Source organism: Carettochelys insculpta, chromosome 2 (assembly GCF_033958435.1).
Source record: "Carettochelys insculpta isolate YL-2023 chromosome 2, ASM3395843v1, whole genome shotgun sequence".
Lineage (NCBI taxonomy): Eukaryota > Metazoa > Chordata > Testudines > Carettochelyidae > Carettochelys > Carettochelys insculpta.
The window spans coordinates 75,192,054-75,212,111 of record NC_134138.1 but is presented as its reverse complement, the minus strand read 5'-3'; the positions used below and the strand labels follow the sequence as shown (position 1 = coordinate 75,212,111).

General features: G+C 46.0%; 1 protein-coding gene across 1 annotated transcript in view; it reads left to right on the top strand.

Moving 5' to 3' along the window:
• Positions 1-20,058, top strand: part of RP1 (RP1 axonemal microtubule associated) — a 318,221-nt gene that overhangs the window by 21,418 nt on the left and 276,745 nt on the right. The window contains exons 3-5 of the mRNA XM_074985790.1: positions 6,056-6,219; positions 7,340-7,426; positions 10,220-10,352. Coding sequence (XP_074841891.1) covers positions 6,056-6,219; positions 7,340-7,426; positions 10,220-10,352 — 384 coding nt within the window. The remainder of the gene's footprint in view (positions 1-6,055; positions 6,220-7,339; positions 7,427-10,219; positions 10,353-20,058) is intronic.

Sequence of the window (20,058 nt, the reverse complement as noted above, 5' to 3'; positions counted from 1 at the left end):
CATGGTGTCTGATGCCGCTCTCACTATTTCCTTCCATCTTTCCCTGTCCAGTTGGGCATCAACTATCTGTCTCTACCCCTGTCTTCTGGTCACATGAGATTATTCTCTCAGACTCACCTATTGATGACCTTCATCCAGCCCACCAGCTATGAGTTCTAACAGCTATTGGGTCTTCATGTGCTGAAAAGAAGGAGTTCCCTGTCTAGTTTAAAAGTCCAGCTCTGGAGTCTCTAGGGCTGGGGCCAGAGGATTGCTGCTGCCATCTCAAGGGTACTTAGGGTGCTTTGAAATAGCTGACCAGTGGAAATGTGTCTTCTGGGGGACTTGGGTACCCAGGGTCTCAGGTGGCACCTGAGATGCAGCTTTAAAAAAAAGATGTGACCGACACGGTGGATATAGGAGCCTATCTGCCTATTTAGGCATCTGAATCCCTTTAAAAATCTGATCTGGCTTTTTTACCATATGATAATAGAGTAAGTCCCATCCACCTAGGCTAAAAATGAACTGTGGTGTTAGAGGGTAAGGGTGTGACCAAATAAAATGAATATTCCTTATTGATTTCTTCAAATAAAAAATAATACAACTTTGTGCCCTAAAGCATAGCTGCTAGTATCTGTCTGCCCACTGTCATTTTGCATGATAACACCATTACATGATGTAATTCTGAGTGACAGCCATGGCGCATATTCTCAAAGAATTTAATGGATTGTGGGTGTGATAAATAGACAGACTCATACTACAGTCAGAACACTGTCAGTGAGAGAAGCAGTGAACCAAAATGGCTAGGAGATATGTGGTTAACTAGTCCCTGGATTCCTATGAGAAAAATGTTTTCCTACTGCTTTTGCTCTTTCCTTTCTGTCCACGCCCAATGCAAAAGCCAGAACCTATGTGCTGTACTGGACACTCAGTGGCAGATTTAAGGGTGACAGTTCTGAAACAAAAAATTTCAAAAACCAAATAGAGAGAGAAATCTCTGAACTGCAATTTATTTGCAAATTTGACTCCATTAACCATGGATTAAACAGAGTCTGGGAGTGGCTTGCAGCTCACAAAGGCAGTTTCTCTGCTCTGGGTGCTAATATCTCCCCATTAGATGCTGACAATGGCTCACATTCCCCTGTCTGATCTGACTTGTTTTTACCTCTTTTGATAAGTACTGTTGGTACTGGACCATTTCCACCTTGCTGAATAGACCTTGTCAGCTCTGGCCCTCCCTCTTACTGGGACCCCACTCTTTAAATACCCCTCTGAAACCACCCGCCCTGACTCATGTGTCTGTTGAAGTGGGTCTTTGCCCACAAAAGCTTATGCTCCAAAATATCTGTTAGTTTATAAGGTGCCACAAGACTTCTTGTTCTATGTGCTGTACTGTAATTATATATAGGTTAGGCTATCATTCTGTGCTTATGTCTGCCTATATGCATCCAAACAAGAAAATAGCCAGTGCTGAAATTTAAAATCTCCTTCTCATCATCACTTGAAGCCATGACAGAATTATTGTACTTTTCTTTGCAGAGGGCTAAACAGAGGCACAGAATGGACAAGTTGCATCACCTAAATCAGCAACTAGAAATGGTAATAGAATATAGGGTCCCTTTTTCCCTTATGCTTTTATTCTAACCATTTTACCACATGATTATAGAAAATATATATCTCAGTACAAACACAGCATTGCATGTGAGAAATTCATTCCTGATGTGGATCGTAACTTGAGGATCTTCCTACATATGTTCATCTGAAGTAAATCCAGGTATGAACAGTGATATTCTCTCTCTCTTGACAATGAGACCCCTTCTTACTTCAGACCCAAATTTAACAGAATATTTAATCACAAACCAAAGGTGCTCCAGGGCAGATCTTATAAGCAGCAACCACATATATTGTGCATTGGATTCAGCAGCCATATGTATTTGCTTTGGATTTATCACAAAGGATTTAGCAAACACACCCATTACTCAACCTCCATTACCTCCTAAAAAGTTTAGCATCCCATTTTTTTTTCAGATTGGAGCCTAAGTATTTGTAAGGGTATAGTTTGCATCACACTCTTATTATTCTGAGGGGAACAGGGAGGGTGCAAATAGCTTCTAACTCAAATGTCCCCTGGCATGCAGAGGTCTCCCATAATTGTAATACCCGCAGTATCCTGTAACTAGCTGGTGAGAGAGTAAAATACTCTCACATATGCACAAAGTATTTAAATATCAGAAGTGAGACCACCGCCCACAATGTAAGATTTTTTTTAAATGTGTTTTTTGGCATGTCTTCTGATTCTTGAACTCCCTCACCCCATCTTCAATGTATGTGTGGCACACTGAGTATGGCTGTGCAGTGAGCTCAGGGGTTGATTTTGTCAAGGAGACAGGTGCTAACCCAAGGCAAGTCTACACTATGGAGTAGAGACCTAAGTTACTCAGTTCCATCTATGTGAATAATGGATTCGACATACCTTCAGTGGATTTACTGCAGTGTCTGCACTGCGCTGGGTTGACAGGAGAAACTCTCCTTTTGACTTACCACAAGCTTCCTGTGCTGGTGCAGCACAGGAGTCCATGAGAGTGCATTGGGTAGTCAATTCAGTGGGCATCCGCTAGAGCTGCTCAACTGACCACTGGTGGATCCATTGCTTCAGTGTCAATCCACCATTAGAGGAGATGTTCCCTCAGGTTGGCCAATTGTGCTAAATGTAGAGTAGAGGTGTGGCAGGACAGCTGTGCAGAACAGTGGTGCAGGGGGTAATTCAAAAGGATCTTGGTGGGACAAGGGTGGTTGGGCAGCTGGGAGCACTTAACCCCTCTACATCTTTGGGTCTAGGTGCAACTGGCCCTCTCACCTCCCCACTTCTCCCTGTTGGCAGGCCTGGATCCACAACACACATAATACCAAAGTGTTATGTTAATATTTGGCTACGTCTACACTTAGTTAAAACTTCAAAATGGCCATGCTAATGGCCAAATCATAGAATACTAATGAGGCACTAAAATGCATATTTAGAGCCTCATTAGCATGCCAGCAGCCACAGCACTTTGAAATTACTGCATTTCACTGCTGTGCGGCTCATCTACACCAGGGTCCTTTTCTCAAGGATCCCACCAACATCGAAATCCCCTTATTCCTATGAGCTCATAGTGTAGACATGGCCTTTGTGAGACAGCAATGGCAGGCATCAGGAGCATTGGCCTCTCTTCATGAATCCAGGAGCTGATTGCGGTGTGTGCATTACAGACTGCATAGCTAAACGTAACAATCTCCCTTGTTGGATCATCTGCAGGGAGTGAAGACAACAACACTTGAGGTAAATAAATGACCCTCTGCCCTTTGAGCTAAGGAACCAGTTCTCTTAGCCTAGAACAGGGATGGGCAACCTACAGCCCCAGAGCTGCATGTGGCTCTTTAAGGAGTCATTTGCAGCTCTGGACACTGCCATCACTGACTCCTCTGTGGCGCTCTACTGCGCCCCCCCCCAGACAAGAGCCCCCCAGGCAAGGCCTGGCCAAACAGCTCGCCTCAGGTGGGTTCCCCACTCTGCTGGCAGGTTGCTGACCCTGGGTATGCAAGAGAAGTCCAGGGAGTATGCGCACCCAAGCTGCATGTGGTTCTTTGAGCAATGAAACACTCAGCACCTCAGGAGCACTGTCTGCCACTGTGTACATGTGTCCTGCCCCCACACTTGGAGGGAGATGTGCATGGCAGCAGTGATGGTAGCAGAGATGGTGGCGGTGGCAGCGGCTCTGGTGAGTCACCAGCATTGGGTGATAGTGGGCTGGGGAAGGGGCTGGGGAGGGAGGGAGCTGGGGAAACCTGGCTATGGAGGAGGGCAGGGGGAGCTGACGGTGCCTGGCTCTAGAGGAGGGGAAGGGGGATTGGGTTAAAGTGGAGGGCTGGGGGTGCCTGGCTCTGGAATATGACATTTGTTATCTGAAGTAAGTGATAAAATTGCAATTAGTACAATTTTAGTTTAGTTTTTATAATTACAACTGAAACAGTTTAAAATTGACCAATTACTTGGGAAAACAAAGAATAAAATTGCAGATTTGGAAGAAGGTAATATACAGGAAACCGTGCCAGAAACATTTGAGATGAGAAAACCTGCAGTGAGACATCTACACACCAGTGGTGAAAGGGGAAATTCTTCCGAGATAAGGAAAGCACACAGTTAAAATTCTGAATATCTTAAATTTGGGGTTACTACAAGTGGAAGTGTACCCACTTTGCCCCTTGCGGGATTTGCCATGAGACATTATCTAACCACTGTATGAAACCATCTCCATTGAAATTACCTCAATACAAGTTGTTTAAACAAATGTGTTGCAATGATAGAAAAAAAATTGCATGTCTGAAAACTGTGTGTACTAGGGGGTACTTTATATATATTTTTTTTAAAAAGGGGAACATTATTAAAAAAAAGTTGAGAAATGCTGGTGTAGAGGGTTGATCTGAATGTTTTTCTTCCTGCTTATGAGCTGATCCCCAGTTTTTTGCTCGCCAACCCATCATTCACTCTTCAACCCATGGAAGAAAGGAACTTAAAATTTCTGACTGGTACAAATCATTGTGTGTGTGCTGCTCTTAAAAAAGAGGTGACAAAAAGCATGGTCTGATGTTACTTATTAAGGACTGTCATATTTACATGCATTGTGGCTCTTGAAGTACTGATTTTGTAATTGAATTGGAAAAAAAAGGCTCGTCTTGCTACTTTGGTTGCAGGTCCCTGCACTGGTCCCTAATTTGACATCTTTATTCTGAAAGACTGTGTAACTTAGCTATTGAGTTTGGGCTCTGTTATAGTAAACCCATGGATTCCAGCTCCAGCCCCGCTTTGTGCAAGTTATCAGTTCTCTTATCTGTGAATAGGGTGAATAATAACTGCCTCCAAGGAATGAAATCTTGGCTCAAAATAAGGGCTGTGAAGTGTACAGAAATACCAACTGCAGTTGATTTTCAGTCAGTGAAAAAACACACACATGACCTTGTTTAGTGTGGCTTCTATGGCACTAGAGGGAAGCATGGAAGTATTTCTCATTGCTTCTAAAAGTCATGTAAAGATTATCACAAGACAGCTTGCATCGAGGGCCCAAATCACAGTAGTTGCAGTGGATGCATGAAGGTAGGCCACACTGTAGTCTGGTTTATGTATAACTGAGTAATAGTGTCCCTAACCTCTGCCAGATGCAGAGAATGGATGACCGGAGATGGATTGCTTGATGATTACCTTTTATGTTCATACCGTATATGGCTGTTCTTATGTTTGTAGTAAACAGTTGTTGTTCATGGACTGCCTGTGTTATCACCTAAATTTCCTCATCATTAACTGTTTAATTATTTGGACTACCACTGTAGGTACGTCTACACTGCACAGGGAGGGTTGACTGCTGTGTTGACTGGTATGTCCACACTAACTTTAATCTAGGAAGGATAGTCAAAAATATCCATGAAGACGTGGTGGAAGAGATTCCATGTGGGTTACTTAGGCTTGCTGGAGGTCATGCTGCTAGCTTGCATTGTAACCTGTGTAACTATGTGCTTCACTGCTTTTATTTTTCAAACTAGTGAGATTCAAGCTCGCACAGGTATGTTTACACAAGCTGAAATTGTTCTTCCAATTTCTGTGAAGACATTCTCTAAAAAGCCTGCTTCTGAATGAAGAGAAATGTTATCAGTAAAGATATAATACACCTTTATAACTGTGGAATTAGATTGTGTGAAATAACAAAATGATCTCTGTATGGACATTAGGACACATAAACCCAATGTAGCACTATATATCATAATATTTCAGACTGTGCATTCATGAATTCAGCTGTATCATATTACATATGCACAAAGAGGCACAGTAAAGGATCCACATCCAACTTGACATTTTCTGGTTTTCTGAGTGCTTAATCATGCAAACTTAATAATCACTGATGCGTGCTTTTTATGGTGTGTATATGTACAGATGTGTGTATTTATATTTGTCTGTGTCATGTTTTGATTTCTGATTTATTGAAACACATTTTACCAGCATGTCATGGATTCAGATAATTGTCTGCGCCCTTTTCTGTTTTCACAGCTGGCAAATGGAAGGTGTCTATCCTCACCAGCGATATCCCATCTGCAGGAACCAGCTCACAGGTTTATATTACATTATATGGGGATTATGGTGATTCAGGGCCCATCTTTCTGTATGGAAAAGAAGGGGAACTATTTCAGAGGGGCAAAGAAGACACCTTCACTGTAAGTAATAAATATTCCATGTATTGCCTTCTTCAGAGTGGCCTACCAGATTACATAATTTGTGTAAAGCTACATGATGAAAAGGACAGCCAGTTTTTGCACAGTAGACTAGAAAACAAGTAATACTGCTTTTAAACCCAGAGCTAAACTGAATTATTTTTCTTAAATGCCAATTAAGTTCAATATATTTCATTAAAAATCGTATATCTACTGTGCATAGAACCAAATAATTAACAGCAAATGATAGAGAAGCCAAATATTTGGATTAATTTTCAAGGCCTTGAACACGAAATGAAGTAGTAGGGCTTAGATTGGGTTTGGTGTCTAAATGTCTTTGAGGATCAGGGCCTCAGTCTCTTTCTGTCTCAACTCCTCATCTGCAAAACAGGAATAAAGATGCCTCCAACAATGGCCTTGGCAACAGGGAGGAAACACAGCTCTTCTTCCCTACTTTTGCTTTCCCCCATCGTTTCCCTCCTGTATCTGAGTTTCATCATATTAACAACCTTTTTATCATCCTCTGACCTAGCCTTGCCTTGAGCTCTCTCTGTCGGACTGTTGTGGCAGCAGAAGAGAAGTCAGGCATTTGTCCTTGTATATCTCTATGCAGGAAATTCTTTACTGTTTATTTCTCAAAACCCAGAGGAGTTAGTATCCAGGGGTTTGCTTCACGTGCCCCTCTTCAGGGTAAGTCAACTCTAGAGATGACCTCTTCAGAATGGTGTGTTGGGAGTAAAGCACTTCCAGTGAGTGGGATAAATCATGAGAAAACTCACCCCGGAGATAAGAGATGCCCATGAGTAAGTTCCCAAAGCCCAAATGACCATCTCTTTGTTGATAAGACTCCCTTGGTTCACACCTTGCTGTTTGATAGACTTGTTGGAAGCACACACCCAGCACTTCCAGGAACTAATCTGCTAAACACACACTTATGAGAGAATCAAATTAGAGAACTTTATGTCAAGAGATGCTGTATTTAAACCCAACCCAATGCCTGATTGTTACTGTTCTCCAAGAAACAAGAATATAATGTATAAATGATACCCACTGAACTAATTGTTCTTTGGCAGTTTTCTTCCAAGGAGCTCAGTGAAACTTATTCATTTCATTCCTTTTATAGATTGATGCTGGAGACATAGGAGAGCTCTATAAAATACGCATAGGACACAATAATGCGGGAGAATTCCCCTCTTGGCACTGTGAAGAGGTGAGAACCCTGAGCAGCGTTTTATCTTCTTAGAAACAAGAGTTACACCCAAACGAGCAAAGGAAAAATGATACAAAATCCTGGGAGAAGTATTTCAATCAGATGCTGATGCTTATTAAATCATTAAGAAAACTGTTGTGAGTTATTCTTGTGGGGAATTTATGGCAGCCCAAGAGCTGCATTGCTAAGGTTCCCTTTTCAGTGTTGCTATGGAGAATGTTCACTGAATATTTATGATTCTTCTAAGTTACAAATTTTATAATGAGTAGTTCCATGGTTTGTAAGAAGTGTGGTTCCTAGCAGAGGTAATATTAGTAATTCCTTAGTTCTGTTTCCAGCCGTTACAGAGGCAAGGTGTAGCTAATGTGCCCCAGGAAATAGGATGGCAGTCTAGGAGTAAGGACACCTGGTTTCTGTTCCCAACTTTGCAACTCTATGTCCTTGAGCAAGTTTCTTCACCTCTTTGTGTCTGTTTCTTCATTTTGTAAATGGAGGGTAACACAACTTAACCTCCTTTAGCACTTTGAGAACTACAGATGAAGAGAGCTTATCAGTATCATTCATGTTTGAGGGCAAATTCAGACATGGTACCAATGTTTGAAGTTCCATCAAAGTAAATCTAGTTACAATCTTGTACATCAGGCCCATGGACAGTCAGGAGTCTTTTACCTCATTTCCCCGGAAACTGCATACCTGGGTGGAAAAGTTGTAAAACTGCTAGGTTTTCCTGGAGTCCAGGTGGTTCCTTAGCTTCTGTCCTAGGAACTGTGGGACATCTCTTGTAGCTTGGTATCTGATAGAGTAGAAGTGTTTCCAAGCTCCTGTTGGCCTTTGGGCGGTCTGTTTCCTACATGCCAGAAGACCCTTTACAGATTGCATAAGGCAGAAGCTCATAATGAAAGTGAGTAGTCACTTCATGCCCTCCCACCCCCAAACAAACAAACAAACAAACAAAAAGGTAGAGGGGCAGTTCACCAGCCTCCTTCAATGAAATTTTAATTTTTTTTTGGTGGGGGAGGGGAGCTACTAGAAAAGGGAGGCAGATGTCATCCATGGAAGAGTTTTTGATATACTTTTTTATTTCTTATATTATTTTTCTTTATTTGGGTCATATATAATCTGACTCCTAAGTAAACCTGCAGCCATCAGCCTTTGTGAACAGACCCTACCACATCTGTGTGCTGTGTGGTACCTCCATTTAAAGTAAAGAAATCAGGCAAAAAAGGAAAGAAAAGGTGTTTGTGCTCTTTCTTTCTATCCTCACCTTGCCTCTTCATAGACAGGCTGGTAGATCTAAATTAAAAACTGTGGTATTTCCATGTACTCTCTTGATTATTGGCTCCCAGTCTGTTTTGTCTATTCACCTGGTCTCCTCTTACATGGAAATAGCTGGATCAAGTTTGCAAACCTCCACAGCTTTTAGGAAGGAGTCAACCAGCAAGGGCTCGATCATTCCATTGGCCCTGCCTCTTTGGGAGGGAGGAGCAAAAGGAGCTTAATATCTTTAGAAAACCCCCCACATTTTGTGCAGCAGACTTAACACAATATGGTCTTCCACTGCTATGGAATTTGTGGAGAAGGGAACAATGCAATGGGCTGGTCAGACAAACTGGTCAGCACTATCTCCTGGGAAATCCCTGCATTCTGCTGCAAACACAAAATCAAGAGAGCCTGTTGCATTACTTTTGTGGTGCAAATGTGGTTCACTGCTGAGAAGCCCCCAGAGGTGCTAGCCCTCCATGCATAAACCCCCATTTCTTTCTTTATGGATCTCCTTGGCCTTAAGGTGATTTGAGTTTATGAGGCTTAAACACCTCCCTCAACCTTGTGTGCATGGAGTAAGTGTTCCCTTCCCCCTGTTTTTCCACAGAAGACGACTGCAGTCTTTGGGTTTGCCAGTTTTGAAGTCAGATTACAGATTTTGGTTCACTGGATTTCTGGTGAACCTCTTGCAGCCACTTTCATTTTAAACACAGTATTCCAGTTTTGATAGTGCACCACAGTCTAAAACATTCCAGTAATTCTGGGACTGCTTAATATTACATGATGCTGACAGACCCAGGTTGCTGGCCCCAGGGATAGAACCTGTGAGCATAGGGTCAAAAGCTAGAGGCCAGCTGGCTTTCAGCCAAGGCTGTAGAGCAGAAAGACTTCACTCACCCCAGATGAGGTCTCAGTGCCCCTGGGTACTACAATTATAATTAAAGAGCCATGTCAGCTCAGAAGGTGCAAAGCCACAGTAGGCTCAGCCCAGGGTAGTGGGCAGAGATGGTTTTATGTCACGTTTCCACCTCCTTAATTTTAGCTTGGCCAGGGGAGGCAAGCAGTGACTGAGCTGCTGCTGCTACTCTAGTTGATGAGAGCCTGGGCCAGCTCTGCAGCCCAGAATAGTCAGACCACAAACCATTCTGACTGTTGCACTCATGGCCCCTTCCATTCTACGGCTCTATAGCAGAAGCTGCACAGGAGGGTGACACAGGGCTACTTGTGTCATTCCTGTACCACTTCTGTAATGGGTGGGATGTCTTTATGGTCCCCTTTCATTATCAGAGGTGCAGATGGGCCGGGGTGGAGACCGGAATCTGGCCCTTTATTTTAATTCCTGGTCAAAACTACAAAATGTAATTAACCTAAGCACTGAAGTTGCAAGAATATCTGATAGCTCAGAAGCCTGCAGCTACGTGGAGCCCTGGAGATGCTAGTAGAGCAGTACCAGAGATGCCCCAGCAAAACCGACTTCAGAGTCGGAGAGCAAGTGATTTAAACAAATGCTAATTGCCTTTGCTTTTGTAGGTGCAAGTGCAGAACCTTCACTCAGGAGAGCAGTTCTCTCTCCCCACCCAACGATGGCTGGCACAGGACCAGGACGATGGTGAAATCTGTCGGGAGCTTCCTGTTTTGCGACGGGGCCAGCCTGTTCTTCCAGGTAGGGCAAATGATTCACCAGACAGTTCAAGACACAAACTGACACTGAATTGAAATGTTTTTCATTGGTTACCTATTACAGTTTGGCAGCTGCAGTGCTTTTCCTCTGGTCTTTTTCTATGTGGGAGATGGGGCACGTGAAGCCCGTGAGCCTGAGATATAGCAGGGAGATAACCTGCAATATCTTTGATCAAATATTTTGAATTTTGTAAGTCCTTTAAACTTTGCTTCGTCACACTGAGGTTTTAGAGATATAGGCAGCCCTGTTTACCTTCCACCTGGAAACAGTGGACAATAAATCCCAGTATTTTTATTTGGTTTTTTACTTATCAAGAAGATCAGGAAACAAAAAATCTATGTAACTATCATGGTGTCAGCGCGTACAAACTACAAGCACTATGGCCAAGTCTACACTAGTAATGAACTTTTAAATAAATTTTGAAGTTAAGGCTTATTTCAAAATTCAGTGTGGCATGTCTACACATTGTACATTACTTCAAAATAGCATTTGAAATAAGGGGACCCAGCTTTGAAGTCCTTATTCCATTCCCAGGAAGGGGACTAGTGCCCTATTTGAAAGTGTAACTTCGAAATAGGTTGTATGTAGACTGCCTCCTGCACAGACACCAAGCAGGAACTGGAGATGGGCACAGACAAGGAGCTGGGACCCTCAGGCGCTCGCAGCACCCATCCAGGGGACTGAGGCTGGGAGCGACAATGAGGGTTCCAGCAGTGGAACCTTCTTCATCACCATCTTCTCTGGGACATGGAGCTGGGGCACCTCCTTCTATCTCTATGGGTCCACTGTCCATGAACCGCCCCCGCTCCGTCTGGGACTAGCCTACAGTCATGGAGGGCCAGGAGTCTGCCACCCCACCTGATCCCACTTCCCTTGCAGTCACTGATGGGCCAGGTGCCACAACCAACAGGGGGGACGAGAGGGCAGCTGCAAACAGGCTGTCTTGTGGGAGATGACCTCTGTGCTCTGGGACTGACTGGCGATGGAGCCGGAGGTGTGGGTGCAGGTAGCAGACAGCCTGGAAACCCTCACCCAGGCTGTGGCCATCTGCCTCACCCCATCTCCCACTCCTTCTCCAGCTGGTCCCGCAGCACCCCACACCACTCCCGCCACTGGCCTTGGGCCCCTGCTCCTTCCTGCCCTCTGCTGCCTGCCCACTGCCCACCGCCCACCACTTGCCTTGCATTCAGGCAGTGGGTGGTGGCCAGTGCCACCCAGGGTGAGCTGGCCTCTCCGGTCCCACCGGCTCCCCTGTCCCCTGCGTGGCTGCCACTGGTCCCAAAGCTGCCATACCCCCCCAACAACCCCACCTTCCCATTGTCCCAGCCCCAACTCAGACCCAGGGTGGTAGGCGCTCCCACAGCTGCCATGGCTCCTGGCCTGTCACCCCAGTGGGTGCGTGAGTCCCCACCCACCCTGGTCCCCTCCTCCAAGTTGGGTCCTTCCCCCAATGCCACCACTCGATCTCTCTTGTATATAGTTTCCCCCTTTGCACATAGTTGTAGGCACTCGTTTCTTTAGAAGTTTATAAACATGCAACCTTTATCTACAGGAGTAAAGTTCAAGTTCCACCACTACTCCTGCATCCTTATTTTGTGGTGGGGAGATGTTGAGATGTGGGAGTGGGAGAGCGTGTGTGTGTGTGTGTGTGTGTGAGCTGGCTGCGGGAGGGTCATTGCAGGCCCTGGGTGAAGGCCTCCCGCAGGGCCTTCCTGACATGCATCCCATCTCTGTGCACTTGGCGGCATGGAGCTGCGATTGGCTGCTCGTACCTGGCAGCAGGTTTAACAGCTCAGCCCTAGGCGAAGGGCTCCCCTTTCCTCTCCACAATATTGTGGAGAGCACAGCAGGCCATGACCACCATGTTCACATTCAGGAGACTGACCTCCAGCCTCATGACTAGGTGTCTAAATTGCCCTTTCAGCTGCCCAAATGGTTGCTCCTTGGTGTTCCTGGCATGGTTCAGGTGTGTGTTAAAAATGTCCTGGGACGGGTCAGTGTGTACTGTGTAGGGCCTCATGAGCCATGGGTGCAGGGGGTATGCGGCATCGGCCATGATGCAGGGGGTATGATGATGTCTCCCAGTGGGAGCTCCCGCATGGGGAGGTAAGTCCTGTCTTGCATCCTGTGGCCAAGCCATGAATTCTGAAACACTCGGGTATCATGGAACCTGCCCAACCATCCCACACACCCATCCATATACCATCCGCTAGCATCCACGAGGGCCTGGAGGACCAAAGAGTGGTACCCCTTTCTGTTTATAATGGTGCCAGCACTGTGGTCTGGGGCCTGGATGGTGATGTGCATGCCATCCAGTGCATTTAAACAGTTCAGGAAGCCCAGGTCCATGAAGCCTGTGAGGGTGACATCCAGGTCCCCGATGGTGACCACCTGGCAGAGGAGAAGGGTATTGATTGCTCAGATGACCTGGATGGGATACAAAACAGATGTGGCTATGAGTACATGGCTAGGTGGTACTCGTCACTGTGCAGGGCTCCCCTCCCCTGCCCCATGCAGAGCCACCCCTTGCCATGTGCCCCCCAGGTGGGTGTGTTGCCCCAGCCTGGCTTACCTCCATAGGAACTGCCCCAATGGTGGCCTTGCCCACCCCAACTGATGTCTGACTAAGCAGTGGCTGTCCAGAGCAGCAGGCTTCCAGAGGGCAATGGCTACCCTCTTGCACGGGGGGTGTGTGGTCCACATCCTAGTATCCCAGTGCTGAAGGGCTGGGGCAAGCCAGTGGCAGAGCTCCTAGAAGGTCTGCCTGGTCACCTGGAAGTTGCGCAGCCACTGGTCATCATCCCAGTCGCCAGGCACAAGGCAGTCCTACCAGTCTGTGCCGGTGGAAGATCCCCAGCGTTGCTGGATCACCAGGGTGAGGTGCAGCCACTGCCCTTGGCAAAGGATCTGCAGGAGGGGGCCTATGCAGTTGGCCCTGCAGTACTACTGGAAGACGGCCACCAGCAGCACTGCCAGCCAGCTGGCCACAGCCTGGAGGAAATCCCCCTGGAGGAGCTGCTGAGGATCCATAAGGGTGTCCGCAGTGGCTGTGCTCTGTGCAAAGGGTGTGCTGTGCTGTGTGCACTTGGCAGCCCTGAGCACATGCAGGGTGTGCGTGCTGGAAGGGGCCTTTAAAGGAGCGGCTGGCTGCAGACCCCGGAAGGGCTTGTCAGCCATGTGACCTGTATCCATCGCCTTTCCTGGCCTCTTATTTCGAAATAGCGGCCATGGGTGGGTAGACGCGTCCTTCCGGAGTGCTGGGCCACTACTTTGAAATAGCAGATGGTGATTTCAATCCGCTTTGTGTGTGTGGACACGCAATTTCGAAGGTCATTGTTTCGAAGTTGGCCTTCAAAATAAACTCTTTGGAAATAAAGGTGTAGACATGCCCTATGGGGAATAATATGGGTATTGCATTTTTGTAAGCATGTCATTTGTATTGACTAACATAATTGCTATTTTCTCTCCTTTTCTGCTATCTCTGGCTGCGTCTACACGTGCACGCTACTTCGAAGTAGCGGCAGTAACTTCGAAATAGCGCCCGTCACGTCTACACGTGTTGGGCGCTATTTCGAAGTTGAAATCGACGTTAGGCGGCGAGACGTCGAAGTCGCTAACCCCATGAGCGGATGGGAATAGCGCCCTACTTCGACGTTCAACATCGAAGTAGGGACGTGTAGACGATCCGCGTCCCGCAACATCGAAATAGCGGGGTCCTCCATGGCGGCCATCAGCTGGGGGGTTGAGAGATACTCTCTCTCCAGCCCTTGCGGGGCTCTGTGGTCACCGTGGGCAGCAGCCCTTAGCCCAGGGCTTCTGGCTGCTGCTGCTGCAGCTGGGGGTCCGTGCTGCATATACAGGGTCTGCAACTAGTTGTTGGCTCTGTGTATCTTGCACTGTTTAATGAAAGTGTGTCTGGGAGGGGCCCTTTAAGGGAGCGGCTTGCTGTTGAGTCCGCCCCGTGACCCTGTCTGCAGCTGTGCCTGGCTCCCTTATTTCGATGTGTGCTACTTTGCCGTGTAGACGTTCCCTCGCTGTGCCTATTTCGATGTTGGGCTGAGCAACGTCGAAGTTGAACATCGACGTTGCCAGCCCTGGAGGACGTGTAGACGTTATTCATCGAAATAGCCTATTTCGATGTCGCAACATCGAAATAAGCTATTTCGAAGTTGGGTGCACGTGTAGACGTAGCCTCTGTGTTCTCTGTAGACCACACATGTTCAGAGATATTTAATGGGTTTGTGGAGCAAGCTAAATAATGATTTTTAATGTTCATGAATTTAAGTGGATTTGCTGCTGCATTCAGATTGAAGTTGGGGAGTAGAAGATGGGTGAGACAGAGGCTATCCCAAAGGTGGCATGGTGAGGGGGCTGTGTACTGGGAACACATGGGTTAGGAATAGATGACTAGATGGTGTGGAGCTCTGGCTGAGTTAAGGTGAGGGAAGAGGGAGAGGCACAGCACAAAGACCAGCAGTGTGGGACCCTCACACAGTAATTAAACTTAATCTCTTGAGGGGAAAAGAAAATCCTTTCTGTCCCTTTGCTCCTCAACAATACAGCTACATAGCTGGAAGACATAACTGGCTCAGAGAGTATGTCAAGGCTGTTCCCCACTCTGAGTACAGAAGGTGGGGACCCACAAGAGACCTTAAAATACCTTGCCTTTATAGGATTCTTCTTAAAAGCTTCCCAAAGTCACAAATTCCCTGACCTGGGAAGTATCTTCCACCACCCAAGTGAGACGCCCCCCATTAAAACCCAGGAAGACACATTTGGGAGGTCTCCATGTGGGGTAAAACCAAGCTCTTAACCCTTCCGTAGGAGAGAGCTTGGAAGCAAAGAGGGAGAAACTAGGCTGTAATCTGTAATTCTAGGCAGGGCTATACACTGACCCTTCTCTGGGACAAAGGAATCAAATCATTGCCTTTAAATAAAAGAATGTGATTTATTAACAAAACAAGAGTTACGTGATAAAGCATACATATTTGCTAGGTGTTACAGAGCAACTTAAAAAAAAAAGGTAGATTAAAGCACAGAGAATTACTTCCCTGGGATTCAGCATAAAAATTACGGTACATGGGGAGGGGGCTACATCATCCAGCCTGAGAAGTCCTACACCAAACCCAAAATAAAAAATAACTTGATCAAATCTGAATAAGCATTCCTTTCTATTTATGTACCTGTATGCCCAAATTTCATTGAAGCCTGGATATTTACTGAATTCCTTCAGCCAGCTCAGGCTTAAACATCTCTGAGTCTCTCTCCTCCAGCCACACAAAATAAAAAAGACCCCTCATCAGGTAACTGCTGTAGTTCAAAAAATCCCCTTATCTCTTCCTTTGGGCTCCCCTGACTGTTTGCCAAGAGAGAACCCACACTCTCTGGGTTTAACCCTTTACAGGCATTTATTTATGACAAACTACTATGAAGAAAGCCTAGCCAGTATTGCCCACAGTGCACCAGGATCCAGAGCAGGCATGACCATGGGCCCATCCTGTATGATAGATGCTTGCTGCAGAAAAACACCAAAAGGCACACTCATTTATTTGGTTCCTGAATGAACTCCTCAGCTCCCTGATGGGAAGGGGTTGAAAACTGGGAAGGAAGAGTTAGTCATGGAATTTGAAGCTGGGAATTGTTGGAGTCAGAGACGAAGATGGGAGGACTGAGTCGTGGGGGAAACCCACCAAACAGGTATGGGTATCACTGCTCTTGAATGCACTCTACCCAGTGCCACAAAAACACGATGCCTACTTGTTCATCTAAGAGGCATTCTGTAGTTCAAAAAGGAACAAATTTAGGAAAGTCCTATGGCCTGTGTTATAGAGGAGGTCAGACTGGATGCTCAGAGTGATCCCATTTGGCCTTGTAATCTGTGTATCTATTGCACAGACATTATGTCTTTGTGGCCCCACTTACATCAGACTCTAATCTCCATCCCAATGTCATTAGAACATATGAACAAAGTAACCATAATGCAGTAGTGGTATGCTATTTTTTATTGTTAAATTAAACAGGCTAAATTCCTTTCCTTTCTGACCCCAACAATACTCAGCTTCAAATTCATGACTCTAACCCTTCCTTCCCAGTTTTCAACCCCTTCCCATCAGACTGCTGAAGAGTTCATTCAGAAACCAAATAAATGATCTATATGTTGTTTATCAATAGTCATCATCTTGTTATGCTTTGAAGCCTAGCAGCGCAACTAAAATAGGGTTTCAGGCTGCATCCTGGCCGTGGCAATTTCTCCTCAAATCAGAGAGTAAAGAGCTTCTGAACACTTTGGCCAACCCCATTAAGAGAAAGGCCAGTCTGAAGACTTTGGGTTTCTGCTTTAACTAACAAACTGAAGGGAAGGTCCACTCTCTTCTCGCCGGTATTTCAGCTTCAGACAGTGAAGCGCTAGCACAGGCTTTTCTTTACCAAGAAGGTGATTTAGTAACACTGAAGATGTAAGGAGACTTGGATTCTATATACAAGTGAGAGGATCTGGGGACATTCTTAAACCACATACCTTGAATGAAAATGACGGGGCACTAGCTGTTATGGGTTTTGGTAATCACAAAATAAAATGTATTAGTTGCATAAAACCTTTGTAGGCCTGACTTCCCCGAGGAGCTGAGCACCTTCAGTTATCATTAACTTCTCTCAGCCTTGCGAATGCTCAGTGTCTCTGAAACTCAGGTACTATTTTAATCCTACGTTTACTGTATTTTGCATACATTATCGGCCAAGCTGCTAGCACCACATACACTTAAGGTTGCCTCACACTTGCTATTATAACACTCTGACTCACAACCTTCTTTGCGGTTTCCCTGCAGCTCCGGGGCGGGAATAAATTGTCAGGTTAACACCTGCTGCAGTATGTGTTGCCTGAGATCCCTCTTCCACCCCCACCACCTAATTGTGAGTGCTGGGGGAAATGTAGTGTACACAGATCCTTCCCTGCCCACTTTGCTGCCAAAAAGTACCTTTACACAGCTTCACTCCCTCACCCCATTGGGTCATAGTTTGTCCCTAAGTGGGACCGACACCAGCAGACTCTTCATGCCCCTTCTATATCTGCTTTTGGCCTCTATGGCTGTGTGAGCAATGCCAGGAGAGGACTACCCTATCTAATCCCCTTCCCCTGGTTCCTAAACCAGCTCAACTGCTGCTCAGGCGATCCTGAGGAACAGAAATCCCAGGGGGTTGGGATGAAGGGTGCTGAGAAAAGCTTAGGAAAGCAGGCTCTCCTGTCCTCACTATTATGTTTGGAATGAAGAGAAATCAGCAATTCCCCCCACCTCCCACAGCAGTATCTGTTCCGAAGCAGAAGGGCACGCGTGCTATTGTGCTTTGAAAGTGACAGGACCCTGACTCTCTTACAGACAATGGATAATGCACAAAAAGGTCCCAAATCAGATCTTACAGTCTGCAAATGGCAAAAGAAGTTTGCATCTTCCCAGTCTGAGGATTAGAGGGGCAAATGGCATAATATTCACATTCACATATGCCCGCAGCATATGCTTGCACAGACACCCACCGTCGTCTCTTCTCCTAGAGCTGTGGCACTTCTTTGGCTCTAGCAGGGATTGGAACAATTAGTGTGTTAAATTACAGTGCTCTCAACCATAGGCTGACAAGTATCCAAAGTCCATAGAAAATGTTCTGGATTTAAAAATAAAACAAAGAAGGGAAGATAGCAGTTCCTAGAGGATAAGAGTTGAGGCTGTTTTGCATGCCTGAGCAATGTAATTCTGTACTTTCAGCTGTTTTCTTTTCTGTTTAATCTTAATTTTGAATTATCACATTTTTAATGTCTCTGGATTGTTTTCTTCAGATTTACAGCTGCATAAATGTAACCTATTGGTTATCGTTCCCAATCTGAACTACAGTTTAACAGTATTTGGTCTGGGAATTTTATTTTTGTCACATTACATATTTTGTATTAAATTCTTAAAAGTGTTTGTTTTCATTTATAGCCCTTCCCTTCACTCCTAAATGTACAAAGAGTGCATCTACACTAGCCAGCTACTTCGAAGTAGCCAACACAACGTCAAAATAGCACGTGTCGCGTCTACATGCACTGTGTGCTATTTCGACGTTGAAATCGATGTTAGGCAGAGAGACATCGAAATCGCTATTCCCATCTGAGGATGGGAATAGCACCCTACTTCGACGTTCAACATTGAAGTAGGGTGTGTGTAGACAATCCGCGTCCCACTACTTTGAAATAGTGGGGTCCTCCCTGGCAGCCATCAGCTGAGGGGTTGAGAGATGCTCTGTCCAGCCCCTGTGGGGCTGTATGGTCACCGCATGCAGCAGCCCTTAGCCCAGGCCTTCTGGCTGCTGCTGCAGCTGCAGTTGGGGGTCCATGCTGCGTTCACAGTGTCTGCAACAGTTGTCGGCTCTGTGGATCTTGTGCTGTGCAGGCCAAGTGTGTCTGGGAGGGGCCCTTTAAGGGAGTGGCTTGGGGCTTTGCTGGCCCCTTATTTTGACAGGGAGTGCTTGTGTGTGTGGACACTCTGCATTTCCTTCCAGGGCGGCTCCTTTCAACATTCTCCATCACTACTTCGACGTTGAACGTCGACGGCACCAGCTGTGGAGGACGTGTAGACAATACGTATGAAGTAACCTATTTCAATGTGCTTACGTCAAAATAGGCTACTTTGACATAAGCTGCGTCTACACGTGCACGTTACTTCGAAGTAGCGGCACTAACTTCGAAATAGCGCCCGTCACGTCTACACGCGTCGGGCGCTATTTCGAAGTTGAAATCGACGTTAGGCGGCGAGACGTCGAAGTCGCTAACCCCATGAGGGGATGGGAATAGCGCCCTACTTCGACGTTCAACATCGAAGTAGGGACGTGTAGACGATCCGCGTCCCGCAACATCGAAATAGCGGGGTCCTCCATTGCGGCCATCAGCTGGGGGGTTGAGAGATACTCTCTCTCCAGCCCTTGCGGGGCTCTGTGGTCACCGTGGGCAGCAGCCCTTAGCCCAGGGCTTCTGGCTGCTGCTGCTGCAGCTGGGGGTCCGTGCTGCATATACAGGGTCTGCAACTAGTTGTTGGCTCTGTGTATCTTGCACTGTTTAATGAAAGTGTGTCTGGGAGGGGCCCTTTAAGGGAGCGACTTGCTGTTGAGTCCGCCCCGTGACCCTGTCTGCAGCTGTGCCTGGCTCCCTTATTTCGATGTGTGCTACTTTGGCGTGTAGACGTTCCCTCGCTGTGCCTATTTCGATGTTGGGCTGAGCAATGTCGAAGTTGAACATCGACGTTGCCAGCCCTGGAGGACGTGTAGACGTTATTCATCGAAATAGCCTATTTCGATGTTGCAACATCGAAATAATCTATTTCGAAGTTGGGTGCACGTGTAGACGTAGCCAATAGTGTGCTAGTAGATGTAGCCAAAGTGACTAAAGAAGGTCCCCCTCAAATGCAAGAAGGAATAATCTACTTTTATTATTGCATGAAATGCTGAAATATTAACACAATGAAGCTTTCTGTGATGCTGTAAGGTGGAGACAATGGGACTAAAATTTCTTTTTAACCATTGCTTTTAAAGGGCTGATGACTGCTGTCTGGTGAATTTGTGGTCTGACTGCTTATGTTGATGCTGATCTTGGATTTACTTTGTTTACTTTTCTATTTTATAATGACTGCAAGTGGTAGGTTAAAGATACACTGTTGTGCATTTAGAG